The following is a 17841-nucleotide window of genomic DNA, read 5'->3' on the forward strand; positions in this document are numbered from 1 at the left end:
TGCAATTTAATGTATGCGTTACAAATAACAACATACTGAAATGACTGAATTATTGGATTAAATACATGTTCCTAAACCCTCTTTATTTTATGTTTTGCCTGGCTGAGGCGATTTTCTTTGCTTAAATATTTTTTCTTTTGTTTTTTTTTGGTTTTTTTGTTAACAATAAGAGTGCTTTACAAAAACTACCCTTGATTTGTATAATTAAACAATAGGACACCCACAAGAGAGCTCTACAGTCGGTGAGGCTCCTGCAGTAAAATGTCCCAAGCTGAAAGAAAGTTACACCAAAATAATGGAGCAATGACAAATGATGAGTCAAATTAGAATACTACCGGTACACATAAGTTAGGTCACATGTGTAAGTTACATAATGTTGCAAAATGTAATCAGGTCACTTATCAGCTTATCAAAAAAAAAAAAAAAAAACACTCTACAGTAAAACTTGTCTAATCCGACCCCTCTGCTGGCATTCTATATCATTTGGCATCATTTTTGGGTCCTGCCCAGTTCCCTATTGAAATGAATGGTGTGAGCCCCTCTACAAACCATAATCTATACTGGAACCCTGCATAGTTTGCAAGTCTTGTCTGTCTAACATGTCGTTTTTATAATTAAGTACAATGCATAAATATACACATGTCTTGTGGTCCACCTATTGGACAAAGTCAGTAGGAGTGGGGAGAGTCTGTTCGAGCCTGGTGATAGTTTTGAGTTACATGACACTTACTGTAGGTGCAGATAATATCCCTGTTAAAAAGAAAGGTTAAGATAAACTAACGTACTTGAGAGCCAAGATTAACATAATTATTTCTTGGTAAACCACACTTAAACAAGTGCAGGACATCTTGCAGTAAACTACTTTCATTACATCCTGTGGTAGCTTAATTTTACATCCTGCAGTAACATAATGATAGACTACAAGAACAAGACTATTTACTTGCGAGAGAACATTCATCCACCAGACTGCTTTGCAACTGTTCTGGAATATTGGAGGCATTGTGGTTCTGCAGAGTCCAGTAGTGTTTTTATGTTCTTATATACACGAGGCTGCCATATTTAGTTTTTGGTAACACTTTAGATTAAGTTGCTGCTTATTAATGTTTTGTAAATATATAATAGATGCTTAATACCTATGTTATAGAGTGTTAATAAAACACGGTAGATGGTTTATAACCATGCAATAGCCAAAGACAAAATTATAATTTTACAAAGAGGACAGTTTTTAGCCACCTATTGTACTTTGGGATGTTTAAACATAATTCTGACTATTGCATGGCTATTGCATGGTTATAAACAATCTATAGCTTTATTAACATTCTATAACATAGTTATCAAGTATCTATTATATATTTATAAAACATTAGTAAGCAGCACCTTAATACAGTGTTACCGTTTTTTTTTTTTTTTTTTTTACTATCTGCAGTGCACTGTACTGCATCTTTTAACCCTTTCAAGGCCAGGCCTGCCTTATTTTTCATTTAAAATGAGTTTGGAGGTGAAATAGAGAGAGCTAATTTTGTGAGCCGTGGAGCAGTACACTATACCATTTTTATGAGTTAGAAAAGAAAAAAACATTTTAAAACATAACAAAAATGATTTGCGTTCTGTGGGTGAGTACTTAAGTACGGGATAAACAATGAGAATGTTGAACATGTTTGTGTTGCCCAAGAAAGGTTCTGGGGACCAGTGTTCCAAAAGTGGGACTTAAACGGGTCACCTTAAACACAGGACAGGGCTTTTCCTCTTCTGCTTTCAGTGACAATGACACAAAGTCTCCCCCAGTTTAAGTGGTTTTTTTTGCTTTTTTTAAATAGACATGCAAACTTCTTGCCATTTTTTGTTACCTCGTTGTGTTCCTTGCTTTTGTCTGAAGACAGAGTTGGGGTGTATAGCATAGGAAGTGAAGCAGTAACAGAGATCCTGGAAGACAAGGCATGCAAATTGAGAACTTTCTTTAACTTAGTTTAGTACCAGAGGTCATGCTCAGTTAACAGATTGGCAAACTGGTAGGTTAGGTTGAGGGGGGACTAAGACGGCACAGAGAAATCCTAATTCACCAGTCTCACACACACGCATTGCAAGTGAGTGGATTCAGCCTCAGGGATTTTTTATGTTTTTTTTTTTATTATTATTGCAAGCCCGTATTTTGGTCACGTATTTCTGACAATTCCCAGTCAGGTTACAAGTAGTGGTGACATCAGACCAGGAAATGAACACGCACAGTACTACGCTGGTGCGCGTACATAGTGAAAAGGAAATATTTAAACAAAACAAAAACACTTTGTAAAATAAAATGCACGATAGCAAAAAAAAAGACAACACACAGTGAAATTAAGTAGCAACTGTTTACTTTCAATATCTCAGTTCCTACTTGTCTCGTTTCTCCTCTGAACAAACCCAACCCCAAAGCTGTGGGTTTTTATACATGTGACCGCCTCCAGATTAGCAATAAATTAATCCATCTGGAGATGACCTGGCAGAGACGAGCCCAACGATAATAGATTGCCTCACCCCTGCTACATAACCCAAAATAATACATTTTAAATCAAAATACACATAACAAAGTGAAACACTGAAGACAGTGAATATGTGATGGGTCCTTATAAGATGAAATATAGTTCATGTATAATGTACCGTCAACATGGCCATGGAAGCACTGTATTTCACAAGAAATTGGAGCGAGCTGTTGTCAGGTATGTTGTTTATTCAATCTAGTCTAATCTGCTTTACAACACAGTACATGGTATAACCTACCTTAAAACACACAAAAAAATAATTGGTCATTTATAGGGCTAGAGGTAATATCAAGTTGGGTATTTGTGGTAACAACAATATTGTTGTCAGGGAATATAACTAAACCAAAAACTTTAAGACAGCTCTGAAGAGTGTGGGTGATTATTATGTTGCATCCAGTATTGGGCGTATCTTGGGATGAAATTCCCAAGTGACCAGCCATTTCTGTGCTGTCCTTTCTTGCCGGACAAGCATAGCTGATAGGCTTTCTCTTGTTCACATTTTTTCTAATGTTCTTATGATTTTTTCTAATGTTCTTACGATTAGTAATGATTTCAGATCACAGATCACAACTGGGAAATTGTACACAAAGTCTGTCGGTTTTCCGACATGACAGGTCCATTTCCCAGAAGAGCTGACCACAGGTGTGCACTGACTAAACAGAACTGCGCTGATGAAGTAATGTATTTCTCTGTTTTACTAACATGCTGAATCTTGTGATCCAAATCGAGGGTAGATAAACAATAAAAAAAGAATATAAGGAAACATTACAAATGAGAGGAGGCTATTTGACCCAACAGTGCTCAGCTATTTCCAGGCTGTTTCAAAACTTTTTCAAACATTCCAGTGGTTGGGTAGTCCATTCCATCCCCACGCTCTGTGTTAAGCAGTATCTCATAACCTCTGTTGTTAATCACTTCATTCCCAACTGTGTCCTCCGGTCCTAGTTATTGTTCTACACTTAAAGTATTAGCTAGGGTTAACTCCTTTTTAAGATTTAAAGGCTCCAGTGAAGTCTGTTGAAAGAAAAAGTGTGTTTTTTGTAATAGTTTTCTATTTTACATGCTGCTATGCTTTGCCTGTTATGATATGTGGTGGTTGTTGGTGTCTTTTCCAGTCTTACCTCAAAGGTAGGCTGCATATCCAGAAAACTAGTTTAACCTAAGGGGAGGCTGTGTGGTCCAGTGGTTAAAGAAAAGGGCTTGTTACCAGAAGGTCCCCGGTTTAAATCCCACCTCAACCACTGAGTCATTGTGTGACTCTGAGCAAGTCACTTAACCTCCTTGTGCTCCGTCTTTCTGGTGAGATGTAACTGTAAGTGACTCTGCAGCTGATGCATAGTTCACACACCCTAGTCTCTGTAAGTAGCCTTGGATAAAGCTGTCTGCTAAATAAATAAATAATAATATTATATATATAGTAACAATTTTGCTGCTGTCTTTCAGGATAAAGTCCTCATGGTGTGTAATATGCAAGAATAATTCCAAGGAAAACAGAACTTAGAATGAAACACGCCAGGGCGTGGCTTTCTTTGAAAACAAAACAAATGCACCGTTGGTCCATACAAAAACAAAAGAAAAGCCTAAACCCGTTTTTGGGTCTAACAAAACAGTTCAATCGTCCCTCTCTAAACAGGAACAGGCTACTCCTGTTTACCCCGATTTACACACACAGGTAACTTATTTAGTTTTCCTTACTTCAGTTTATTGGTGCACAACCAACTCCACTCATGCTCTCATCAACTCCTCTTCAAGTTCTACCCCCCACCTTCTCAACCTTACCACTCTTAACTCCCAGACAATTACACAACATTGCAATACAAAGCAAATTAAATATCTACTTGCTGAAGCAGTTTTTATTTTAGCAGACGAGTTGTTCAGTTGTAGCAGACAGCAATGTAGCAAAAGTCACAGGGCAGTGATGTCACTTCCCTAGCAACAAGCCTCCTATGTTGGGAATGGGTTGTAAATCTTTTAGCATGATACAACCCTAACCCTAACTGAAAACCTAACCTTAACCACCTTTACCCTGAAGAGGCAGAAAATATGTGATGTGATGTCTAAAGGGTTAAAAAACGATTATGTGGTGTTGTGAACAATGTGTGTTATCTTGTGTTCTGAGCACAGCACATTCAGCACACATGGTGAGAACTGCTTGAGATGCATTTCTCAAAAGTTAGGGCGCTGTTATGTCTAGTTTGAGGTAAAGCTGTTTAGTTAAAAACAACCCCTTATAAGGGAGTCTTCATCTTTGAGAAAGTTCTAGAAAGTTCTATAATCATGACGTGTTAATTTGCCTATTTGTTGCTATGCTAATCAAGTATAAATATTGTGCTACTTTGTCAATCATTAAGAGCGAGTGTGTTCCTGTAGCCATTGCTGCTCTTCCCTTGCGAGCATTGTATTAAAGCTTCTTGAAACTGCTATTCAAGTGGAGTCATCAGTCATTTCATATTATACGGGATTTTACCAACTACAACCCTAACCCTAACCCTAACCTTTTTCTGATACAATTGTGTACTTGCATATATTGTACAAAAAGATGTACACATTAAGCACATTGTAACTATGCATAATAACTTTGTAATGATGTGTAAGTCCACATGTATTTACTAAGTAACTACTTTGTAAATACACAGTGATTAGAGTTACTTAATGTAAAGTATTACCCAGAGACAATTCCCCCAGTCTAGCATCTACAGGGTAAGCAGCTTCACATTTTAAATGTCTGTTTGGTGTTTGAAATCCTTCTGAGTGCTTCTGGGTTATCTTGTTTTTCATCACATCTACCTTTACTGGTCTTGAGCTGCTCCGACTGTCTTGCAAGACAGTGCAGAAACCGGACACTTCCTTATCCATTGAGATTCTGTAATGCTGTCACCCTCCAATTTAAGACGGAGCACAAATTGCTCACCCTCAAGGAATAAAACATCAAACAAGGTATATTGGTAACGCATATTGCATATTGGTAAATCGACATGCGTGCAACAACAACGAATCTCTCCTAGCCATCATCCTCTGAGTTGGAGGAGAGCTCTTTATTACTTGACATCTCCCAGACAGTGACTCCCGCTTCTTTGAAAATGGCTGCCTGTATGTCACGGATGATTGGAGCAGTAACGTTTTTGTTTGTCTTTTTTCAGGTAGTCAACCATGTTCCTGTTTGTGTACTCAGGTGTTTTGTTGCCGATTTTAAGACACGCATCACTGTGCTCAAATTTAAGGCCATTTTTGAGATGGAAATGTTGCTTTTAAAGGTGTGTCTTAAATTCGAAGGAATACAGTATCCTGACAATAAGACCTTTCAACTCTGCCAGCCCCACCGACTCTACATGAATGTAGACAAAGAGAAAGGTTGATACAGGCAAACATTTGAATTTCTAACGTTTGCACATGATTACATTATTTACTACCCAATTACAGTAAATAGGCATTTGATCTGCCAGATACACAGGAAACATCCCGACTAGATTTCACGTCTCTACAGAACACTTAAAGTCTAGACCACAAAAACATTTTTTAAATAGATTCCATTCCCACAGTCTGTTTTCATAACTCAGTGTTTGAGATTTTAGATTTTAGATGTACTGGCGGATTGCCCTGTATAAAGATTCACCACACTAAATGTTCATAGTAATTTATGATTTTTGCACTCACCGTAGTTAACCATGATTCCCCATGTTTCTTATTACACTTACCATACCATAGGGCAGTAGTGTAGAGTAGTGGTTAGGGCTCTGGACTCTTGACCGGAGGGTTGTGGGTTCAATCCCTGGTGGGGGACACTGCTGCTGTATACTTAAGAAAGGTACTTTACCTAGATTGCTCCAGTAAAAACCCTTAACCTCCTTGTGCTCTGTCTTTCAGGTGAGACATAATTGTAAGTGACTCTGCAGCTGATGCATGGTTCACACACCCTAGTCTCTGTAAGTCCCCTTGGATAAAGGCGTCTGCTAAATAAACAATAATAATAATGCAATTATAATCATAAACCTCTAGTGCACTTCACTTTATTAAGGTGTCTCTTTGTATTATATATTGTAAGGGACGATCTTGTGCTCTTAATGGAACTGTAAAATGAAGCTAAGCGGTTCTGTGTGAAATGATTTCTGTTATAAATAAGAGACACTCTACATGTTGGCCCAGCAGTTAAAGAAAGTGGCTTGATTCCAGGAGAGTCCTGGTTAAAATCCCAGCTCAGCCATTGACTCACTGTGTGTGATCCTGAGCAAGTCCTCCTTGTGTTCGGATGAGACGTAAAACAAACAAGGTCCTATTGCAAGTGACTCATGCATAATTCACCCCCTAGTCCCTGTAAGTTGCTTTGGATAAATGTGTCTGCAAAATTACTAACTAATAAAGGCTAAATAATAATAATAATAATAATAATAATAATAATAATAATAATAATAATAATAATAATAAATCAATCTAGCATGCAATGGGTTAACTGAAATTATTGTCTGTTTCTTGCTATTTAGACCATAACTGTGTTGCTTCACCACTCCTAGAAGTCAGTATTTGTTAATTAAGGGGCTGACAAAATTAAGTTAAGTTTCAATATGCCAGCCACCTACAGGCTTCTGGACAAAGGCCAGGTCCGGGGGTGTCTGCTTGGGCTCACAAAGCACCTGGCCAGTAAGAGCCATGGTAGCGAGATGACAAGAAACCGTCCCTGTCTCATTTTGTCTTACTAATCCCCAGTGAAGACCAGCAACTTTGCACAGCCTGGACTCAAACCTGAGCTACCCTGACTGTATGACTTACACTGTACACCAAGTAAACCTTACTTATGCAGTGTTGTGTTTGAGAAGTATTCTCCAATGTCTCGTTAATGAGGGTTATGTTATGATTGAATCTAATGGCCTACAGTGGGACTTTAAGCCTGAAGTTTTTTGCTGAGGTCTGTGAAATGAGCCTAAACACTAGATTCTAAATGTTTTTCCACCTGCATAAACATCTACGCATCTGCAAATAGAGGTCCTTGATGATTTGTATCACTTCCCTCCTGTAAGAAAGATAAGGAGCAATAATGATTGTTTATAGGGAAGACAGTGTGATCGTGTGTATTGCTCTGCTTTCCCCTCTGACACCTGCTGCTGAATATATAGCACACTCTGTGCCATGGTGTGCCAAAGTCAAAATTGCAACTTTCATATAACATAGCAAGATGCATAGCAACATTGCTTTGTAATTGTTGCAAGGGACCTGTAAAATGAGTTTATGAGTGCAAAGAAGAGCAACCAGAATTATCCCAGGTTTAAAAGGCATGTCGTATGCAGACAGGCTAAAAGAATTGAATCTATTCAGTCTTGAACAAAGAAGACTAAGCAGTGATCTGATTCAAGCATTCAAAATCCTAAAAGGTATAGACAATGTCGACCCAGGGGACTTTTTTGACCTGAAAAAAAGAAACCAGGGGTCACAAATGGAGATTAGATAAAGGGGCATTCAGAACAGAAAATGGGAGGCACTTTTTTACACAGAGAATTGTGAGTGTCTGGAACCAACTCCCCAGTAATGTTGTTGAAGCTGACACCCTGGGATCCTTCAAGAAGCTGCTTGATGAGATTCTGGGACCAATAAGCTACTAACAAGCAAACGAGCAAGATGGGCCGAATGGCCTCCTCTCGTTTGTAAACTTTCTTATGTTCTTATGTTCTTATTAAGAAAGAGGAAGCTATTCATGTAATAATAATACATTACAAGATTATTATCTTTTATTATCTATTATTAAGTATGTGGTCTGAGTTAAGGACTTAATACAATGAAAACAATCCCTACTGTTTCGCTGGCTTCTTTCCTTGCTGCTGTTAGCTGATTGTAGCCAACAAAATAATGTCATAAATCTTCCTGTTGGGTGCAGTTAAATTCATTAGATAGGTATGACCAGTTTTGGAAGAAAGACATTTTTTTTTTAGTAAACATGTATTTTTATTTTAAAACAATATGGAACTAGACTTGGTTAAAGAAATCTCTGTTTGCAAACCGTGATTTCAGTTAGCGTTGCACTTGCCTAGTCATTTCACCTGGAGGGTAAAACTGTCCCCACTGCTTCACTGGTTTCTTTCCTGTAATTACAGTAACCAATCAGGTGCTTCCCCTGTGGATTGACATGCTTTCAGCCAGTAGCACGCTTTGACCCAGAAGACACTGCTGAGGTCAAATTACATAGGAAGTGTAAATATATTATGATAATATAAGAACATAAGAAAAGTTAAAGAACAAGAAAAGGCCATTCGACCCATCCCCTGTTAGCACACCATTCTCCCCTACTGGGGTGGAGGAACTAATTTAAAAGCGCAGAATCTAGTCTTTTTTTTAAATGTTCTTAGTGTTTAAGATCCTACTACTTCACCTGGTAGTCTATTCCATGCATTTATAACTCTCTGTGTAAAAAAGTGCTTCCTACTTTCTGTTCTAAACTTACTTTTACTCAGCCTCCATGTAAGTTCTTCTCTCTGTGCTAAATTTGAAGTCTATGGTTCCCTTTATCTAGACTATTTATGATTTTAAAGACTTCAACCAAGTCCCCCTTTTCCTTTCTTTTTTTCTAGATTGAAGAGATTTCATTATTTTAACTTGTCCTCATAGCTCCTGTCATTAGGTCCTGGGATCCACCTAGTTGCCCTTCTCTGTACCTTCTCAAGTGCAATGTCTTTTTTGTAGTGAGGTGACCAAAACTGCACACAGTATTCTAGGTGGGGTCTAACTAGGGCATTGTATAATCTTAGCATAGCCTCTTTAGACTTGTAGTCCACGCTTTTGGCAATATAGCCTGGTACTCTATTTGTCTTTGTAATTGCCATTGTAACCAGAGATCCTTTTCAAAGTCCTTGACCCCTGTTTCCATCCTGTCTGAATCAGAATTAATAACACTGACACACAGGCTTTCCATCTCAACACAAAACAATGCTAGTAATTCAGTAACATTTTAAGAGGAATTGAGTATAGCACTGACATTTTTAAAGGCATTGAAAATGGACCCAATATCTAGATGTCAGTGGTAACTCAATTGATAGCAAGCTTGCCTTCCAACCTACCAGGACTGAATCCTACTGAGAATTCATTTTTATTTGGCAAACCTCCCTGACTGGAATACTGTGTGCCTGTAAGTTTGCTGTTGAGTTAGGAACCTCCAAATTGTTTTGCAATCAGGGAGTACCCCAGGCAACATTATAACACATACAGTGGCTCTCAAAAGTATTCACTCCCCCTTGGACTTTTACACATTTTATTGTGTTACAACCTGGTATCAAATTGGATTTAATTAGGAGTTTTTGCCACTGATCAACACAAGAAAGTCCATAATGTCAAAGTGAAAAATAAAATCTACAAATTGTTCTAAATTAATTACAAATACAAAACAGAAAATAATTGATTGCATAAGTATTCAACCCCTTTCCACAAGCAGGGCGGAATTAACGCACAGGCAAACTAGGCACCTGCCTAGGGCCCAAAGTCATGGGGGAGGCCCAAAATGAAAAGGTTTTTTTTGTTGTTGTTTTTTGTACACACCCTTTGTAAAGTATCTGGTTGCCCGATGACAAATTGCATCATGTCTGGTGTGCAGCGTCTTTCAAAACTGCACCTTTGAGAGCAGTGGAGCTAACGGAAGTGCAAAACAGATGTTATTTTGTTAGCTACAATCACTTCAAAAACAAGAACTTGCTAATCTGATTAAGAAACAGGACACCATCCACATTGACGCAATTAAAATACTCTGTTTACTATATCTTTTCTGCATGATAATTGTACTCTTTAAATGTTTGAATATAAATCTCACAAATGAAACCAAGTCATCTGATGTTAGTATTAACTTTAGATAGTTAATAAACCCTTTACTGTTTTTTTTTTATATCAATTGATCTTGTATTGAATAAGTCTATACCAAAGAACTTGCAAAGAATATTATTTAGATATATTTCATTACAAAGTGTCCATTTGCTATAAAAAGCCTATAATTCATACAAGCCTCGAACCAAGCATTTCTTACATTCCTTTGTTATGGAAAATGTTTAATAAAACAATTACCATGTAGGATTGTTTCAGTATTTCAATTCCCACATGAAACATGATGGCTACTGTTTTTGACATTCTTTCAGAAATAGCCTGTATCTGCTTTAAAGAATTCCTCAAATTCCAATGTGTTTTTTCCATTGTTGATAAATGGGACTGATGTGTGGGCGGTAGAAACTGAACAGATGAGTTTAAACAACTCAGGAATATCTGGCTTCCTCAAGCCTTATTCACTGAATTAATTAACTAATTAATGGAACTATTGTAGCTAACAAAACAGATTGAAACATAGTCGCTGCCATGAACATACATTCATTTTATTGGTCTTAAATGTGCAGTTTTGAAAGAAAGTCCTGTTTTAGCAAATACGTATTTTCATTTTAAAACATACCTGGTACTACTGTAGGTCAAAGAAATCTCTGTTTGCAAGATATGCTTTTAGACTGACTTCCTGGGTCATTATTTTTTAACTGAAAGGTGAAATTGTCTTCACCCCTTCACTGGCGTCTTTCCTACCAGTAACCAATCAACTGCTTCCCCTACCGACTGACATGCTTTCAGCCAGTAACATGCTTGGACCCAGAAGACACTGCTCTGGTGAAATGAAAAAATAGAAATGGCTTTAACCCTAAAGTAAAGTTTGCATGAAATTGGCATTGGGGAGCTTGATGTTCATTTAGCAAAGTCTGTATACTGTATAGAAAGTTGTGGAATCCATATTTTATATAGAAAATAACAAACAGGGCTGAAGACAATTACTTACGGTTATATCTTGGATCTCTGGTATTTCATAAAGCATGAAACCAAAGCTTGTTTTATGGTGACTTCACCAGAAACCTGGGTGTGGTCCAGTGGTTAAAGAAAAGGGCATGTAACAAGGAGGTCCCCAGTTCAAATCCTGGCTCACTCATTGACTCACTGTGTGACCCTGAGCAAGTCACTTAACCTCCTTGTGCTCCGTCTTTCGGGTGAGATGTAATTGTAAGTGACTCTGCAGCTGATGCATGGTTCACACACCCTAGTCTCTGTAAGTCGCCTTGGATAAAGGCGTCTGCTAAATAAACAATAATAATAATGCAATTATAATCAGCCCATCTATTACACATAATACAGGGTGAACAATATTTTCCCTATAAAATGAGAACTGTGTATCATAAAATAAAGTGGTGGTGCAGACCTGTGTATAATAAGATATCTGACCCGACATAGTTAACCCTAACCAATATGTAGTGTGTCCAATTATTATTAGATTTTTTCCCAATTTGGAGTACCCAATCGCTTTCTCCCTCACCGCAGCAATTCACAGCGGGCGTCCTCTGATCCCACGACCGAGCCAGCTTCCTCTTCTACACCCAGGAACTCGAGAGCGACTGTCAGCCAGCTACCGGCCTCTGGAGGAAAAAAGGCCAACACCGGCAGGGTTCGTTGTAGCACGATGAGGAGGAACAGTCCCTGCCAGTTTTGCCTCCCTAACACAAAGGGAGAGCCAGAGCCAATGTGACGCTCCCTTCTTAGTCTCCAGCAAAGACTGGCCTACTTTGCACAGCCAGGACATGAACCTGCACTGTACGACTCACCCTGCACACCACACGGCTGCGATTCTGCTAGGTGAGCCACTCGGGGACCCCCCTAACTAGTATTTTAAGCGCAGTATAGAAACCAGGACCAGAAGAGACAGTTGAAAATGAAGTGGAGATAGACATAGGATAGAGGAAGGAGACACTTCTTCGCACAGAGTGGTGAGGGTAATGCTGAGACATGTATAACATTAACAAAAACATGGAAATGTCCATCTCAATCAGGAGAATTACTTTCCGTCTTTAAGCCGGATCATAACGGCGAGGTGGTTTAATCACTCTGTGAGAGCAACGCAAAATAGTCAGGTCATCAGAACAATTGTCCATCACACTTGGTACAGAGCTGTCCGGAACACCAGCCAGGATTGAGATGGACTTTACCCCGGCATTCCTTTCTGCAGGTGCATCTTCATCTGAAGTAGCAGGTGCATCCAAGTTGGATGTTCTGCTTGGATGTTCAAGCAGAAACTCGAGGTCTCAGCTGATCCCCATGTCTGCGGTAGGTGTTTTCACTGTCCCGGGCCTTGATTTTATAAGACACTGGTCCAGTTTGCTCATGTACAATTCCTGGAATCCATCTTGGACCGTCTCCTGTGGTGTTTCTCAGGTACACAGTGTCATCAACGTCAAAAGATCTGTCCATGGCGTCTTGGTCATGGTAAAACTTTTGCATGTATTGCTTCTTGCGAACCGCCGACGCTGTGTTAGGCTTAATGAAGTCAAGCCTGGTACGAACATGCCTGTTCAAGAACAAATCCGCAGGAGATTGCCCTGTGGTGCAATTAGGAGTGATGCGATACTGCAACAAGAACAATGAAATCCTGTCTTCTATATCTAGTGGAGTAGCTGTACGTTTTTTCAAGATTGACTTGAAAGTTTGAACAAATCGCTCAGCGAGCCCGTTCGAAGCATTGTGTCCTGGTGCACTGGTAGAATGTACAATCCCATTTTGTTTCACAAACTGTTGGAATTCAAGTGATGTGAACTGGTTACCGTTGTCTGTCACAATCTGTTCAGATGCAAACAACCTCCGAAGTCTGCCTATGGTAGCTTGAGAAGTTATTGCTGACATTGTGAACACTTCATCCACCACAATCATAAACATGTTATGGCCCTGCAAAGTCAATGTGCAGTCGCTTCCAGCATTCACCAGGGAATTCCCATGGATGCAATGGCACTTGGCGTGGTGCCTTCTGTTCAACTTGACAAGTCTCGCACTCTTTACAGATCCCATCCTCGTCGGCAATTTGTTTCTGTTATGTATTGACTGAGACGGAAGCCGCCATACACTTAAAAAAGCAACAACCTTATTTTCCGACAATGACACGGTGAACTTGCAACTAGCACACAGGCAAAATTAAGGCAACCTTTTAGTGCCAAATTACTAGAACACATATTCTAAGAAGGCATTTACTAATTAACATAACTATCTCAATACACTACATAATTGTTTCTACATTTTAATGGACTAATAATGTTTGAGCCAAATATATTTTGCTGGCATCTCCTGGTCTGTCATAAGGCCTCTACACAAGATGCGACAAGCGAATGTGACATACTGCACCACAACACGCACACAAAAAAAATCAAATATGTATTTGATAGAAATTAAACCTAAAATATGTTTTAATTTATGACTATATAGTATCATAATTAAACCAAAGATATGCCTGTGTGTATGTTTACGTATTTACGCGTAACTGAGTTATTGGTTGTAATATTATATTAAAAAAACTGAACCTAATTTGAATACATTTTAACTTGTGTATGTTTTCACATACATACAGTGTGGTTTGTTTTGTTGTATTGATGCGTATTAATAACGTTTGTTAATTTTTTTTTTGGGGGGGGGGGGTGAGGGGTGCAGGGGGGGGGGGGTTGCCATGGCAACACTGGTGTGAAAAAGCGCATCGAAAATATTATTTTATCTCCGGATAAATCGCATCCCGTGCAATGTGTGCTGACCTACAGCGCACAGATGACTAAACACAATCTGTGAATTGTGTGGGTGCGTGCAGCCCACAGACGTAAACAAAAACTTTACATCCGTTTTAAATTCTAATAGAATTTGTATTGAACTGTATGAACTGAAGTCCCTGGGCATGTAACGGTAATCAACACGGATGTAGGAAGAGTGATTTGTCACACTGATGCAATAACTACGGATGTATACTTCCACCACAGGCAACAGACATGTTTAATCAAGCTTATGAGGCTGAAAACAATTGCAAAATTATTTCATTTATGCAACAGTTCCCATATTGTATGGTTTCAGATGTTGGGAACTCAGTGACGGGGCAGTGATGTGAGCTGCACGAAAGTTGAGGATTCTAGGAATGCAGACGAGCCTTTTGCTTTGTGGTTAGGGCGCTAGCTTGCCTTAGATATGTCACACCTGTTCCAGCCATGGTCGCCAGATTTCTGACAGAAAAACAGCGACCTCGTTCTTCAAAGCAAGCACAAACAAGACCAAAACAAGCGCAACCCGTGTTAGTATGGGCGTTTATGCAAATTCCAACCCGCGATTCTCAAATTACAACCGCGACTCTCAACAAACAAGCCCAATCCCGATTATTATAAGAGGACTTGTCAACTCTGGTTTCGGCACAGTGCAGAAGCAAGATGTATCGAGGAACATTAGTAACGAAACCGAGATATCAGTGCTATGTTTGAACTGAATCAGGCCACATACACTGCGTCTAATTGAACTGCGATGCAGATGTTTGGCTGTTTTATAACGGTTATATTATTTAGTCATTTAGCAGTCTTACAGAGACTAGGGGGTGAACTATGCATCACAACTGCTGCTGCAGAGTCACTTACAATAAGGACGGGGCACAAGGAGGTTAAGGGACTTGCTCAGAGTCACACAGTGGCTGAGCAGGGATTAAAACGGGCAACCTGTTGGTATCAAGCCCTTTTCTTTAACCACTGGACCACTAAGCCTGTACGTTTAGCAGCACAACTGCATTTTTGAGGGTTTATTTATATGGTTTGGGTCAGATTTGTGCTGCTCCTGCACAATAACTAAATTGCTGACTGTGCATGATTGTGATGTAGAGCAAGTTTTGGGATGAGTAAATAGATAGCTTCTGTAAAAAGGCTGGTTTTACATAGATAGTCCTGCCACATCATTGGCTATCACAAAACTGGGGGAAAAAAAAAACTGCCTTATATGAATTGCTTCAATAATACTGTTCTAGTAGCTGAAGTTACTGCCTTACATTATAAAATGTTAAAGATTTTTAAACATTTATATGAATATTAATTCAATCCATCTATTATGTGGAAACATGCGGGATTTTTTTGTGTTAATTATTAGATTCCGTGTTTTGCAGCACTAACCGGCTTTTTTAAGAGGCGTCGTTGTTCCGTGTTTTATCGGCAGATGGCGCCAAAGTCTATAAATAAAATCAGAACCGTGGAGCTGATAAATGTGCAGATATGTGTTCCCGTACGTAACACGGTACAGCTATATGAGACACAACCGAAAAGAGTTTGGAGTTAAAGTTGGAGATTTTGTAATGGTCTTCCTTTCTTGGTTGGCAATTAAGCCAAGTAATTGTGTTCTATATATTAGACATACATTAAATGGTACTGCATTAAAAGTGTGATATTACGTCCACAACGTGCTTAAGCCTTCAGGGCATTATGTTGTGTGGCATAGTCACTGTGTGAAATATAGATGGTAGACGGTACTAGCTCTGTACGATTCGATTCCAGCTCTGCCCGGTCAAGGCGCTGTGCCCGTCTACCATCTCCGCCTCTTGCCCGGCGGATTCTGTGGATCTGAGAAGCGAGCAGAGAGCTCGTTTGGTTTTGCGGGAGCGTTACCTGCGGAATCTGATCGCCATGGTTAAAAGAGACGTGAAGTTCACCATGTACGAGAAGGTGAAAGTGGACGCAGTGTTTGCAGGCTCGGATATCGACATTTTAAATTTCCAAGTGACAGATTTGAAGACCCCGCTTGGGATGCAAAAGGAGGCGCTGATTCGCTGCCCGGACGTCATCTCCTATTCCTTCGAACTCGATTTCAGTTTGTGAAATTTTAAAGGCAATGGAGAGGTCAACTTGATGTATTAGTTTTAAAAGCAATGTTTTTGACCTGGTTGACTGAATTTAACATGACTCCCTAACCCATGTATTTCAATAGGACCACCAGCAAATCTCTTGTTTCCTCTTACCTTTTGAGAAAGATCTTTACGGTATGTGTATGATTTATTTGGTTGTTTACTAACTAAAGACGATAACCTAACCAGAGTTAAGTATAGTACAGTTCATTCTCTAAGCTGATCCAATCCAAGAGGATCCTGTTCACACTAGTATACTGTTATGCCTTTAAATCTTTGTTTTATGTCTCTGATTCCCATTTCATCAAAAAACAGTATTAACCCTTTGAATAAAACAGACCACTGTAATACATGATTGACATACTTGTCAAAGAATGATGATATTGGAGTTTGTTTTACAGCTGCTGGCAGTTTGCATGTTATTAGAATGCATGTTTCGGATGAAAGATCAATTCCAGCTGGTTTGGATTAGCGTGGGCCTACTGTGTGTGAAATTGCAATAGAATAAATTATATGTTGCTTTAATGATCGCTGTACCATAACTATCTAAACCAGCCATTCTGCCTCCCTGCTACAACTCCACTGACTAAAACAGCTATGCAAGACTTTTGGTTGTAACATCACATGCCCCTGTTCCAGCTTTACTGTAAATGCTAAATATATAAGTGTGGCATACACGTGTCACCTGTTCTGAGAAAGTTAGAGTTTGGGTAGGGCATTACTTTACCTGCACCCAGAACCACTTTGTTGTAACATGTTACAAAAATCATGAACGTCTGCACTTCCACCAAGGGGCAGTAGTGTCATGTCTTGATTACAACTGTACTGTACATATACAATTAAATCTTTATTTGCATTCTGGTCCCAAATCTAAATACAGAGGAGGTATTGCCCACATAAGGTCCAATCTCCATGTGCTGTAGTCACATGCTGTGTGTATATGGCTTTCCTAAACAAGCTAGTGTTAAACTCCCCTATAGATGCCCCAGTAATTCAATGATGACACATTGTAAAATACAAGAAATTGTGCACATTTTACTCACCAAAAATTATATCTAGTGAAAACTACAACCGCAAATTATGAAATCTAGAGATTATCTGCACAGGAATTCCCAATCCCAATCCTGGGGGACCTCCTGGGTGTGCTGGTTTTCATTCCAACTGAGCTCTCAATTACTTAATCAAACCCTAATAATGTGCTTAATTAGATCTTTTTAATTGTTTCTCAGCTCCTGGAAAGTTGCAGATTTCAAGTTACTTATAAAATTGTAGAGTTAACTTAATCTCCAGCTGTTCAAAAGCTGAAAACCATTAAAAAGGTCGGATTAAGCGAATTAATCGTTGGAATTGAAACCAGCAGACACATGGGGTCCCCTAGGACCAGGATTGGAAAACCCTGATCTAGAGGACTGCTTGTCTAGCTGTGATGATTTATTTATTTTTTAATCAGAAGTGTAACATAATCTGTGGGTATATAGAGGCTGTGTTTATATCACTTAATTCTTTTCAATTTACCTTAATCCCTTGTCAAACTCTGATGCAACTTGCTAAAGACATGCTTTAACACAAGGTTTTGAGAGTTTTAGAATTCGGGTTATATAGAGACACCCTATCTGCCTGTCTGTGTTCTAAACTTACAATACTATGTGGATGTAAGTC

General features: G+C 39.0%; 1 protein-coding gene across 1 annotated transcript; it reads left to right on the top strand.

Moving 5' to 3' along the window:
• Nucleotides 1–15500: 15500 nt before the first annotated feature.
• LOC117414528 (gem-associated protein 7-like) lies at nucleotides 15501–16786 on the top strand. Its single transcript, XM_059027829.1, has 2 exons — nucleotides 15501–15566; nucleotides 15815–16786. The coding sequence occupies exons 1-2, from the start codon at nucleotides 15501–15503 to the stop codon at nucleotides 16154–16156; spliced, it is 408 nt and encodes a 135-aa protein (XP_058883812.1). The 3' UTR covers nucleotides 16157–16786.
• Nucleotides 16787–17841: the final 1055 nt, after the last annotated feature.

Source organism: Acipenser ruthenus, chromosome 7 (genome assembly GCF_902713425.1).
Source record: "Acipenser ruthenus chromosome 7, fAciRut3.2 maternal haplotype, whole genome shotgun sequence".
NCBI classification, from domain to species: Eukaryota; Metazoa; Chordata; class Actinopteri; order Acipenseriformes; family Acipenseridae; genus Acipenser; species Acipenser ruthenus.

Excerpts from the sequence above, each read along its gene's own strand:
- LOC117414528 (XM_059027829.1), top strand. The coding sequence starts at position 15,501 with ATGGCGCCAAAGTCTATAAATAAAATCAGAACCGTGGAGCTGATAAAT. Across the intron at positions 15,567-15,814 it reads ATGTGCAGATATGTGTTCCC|CTCTGTACGATTCGATTCCA; the intron begins GTACGTAACACG and ends AGACGGTACTAG.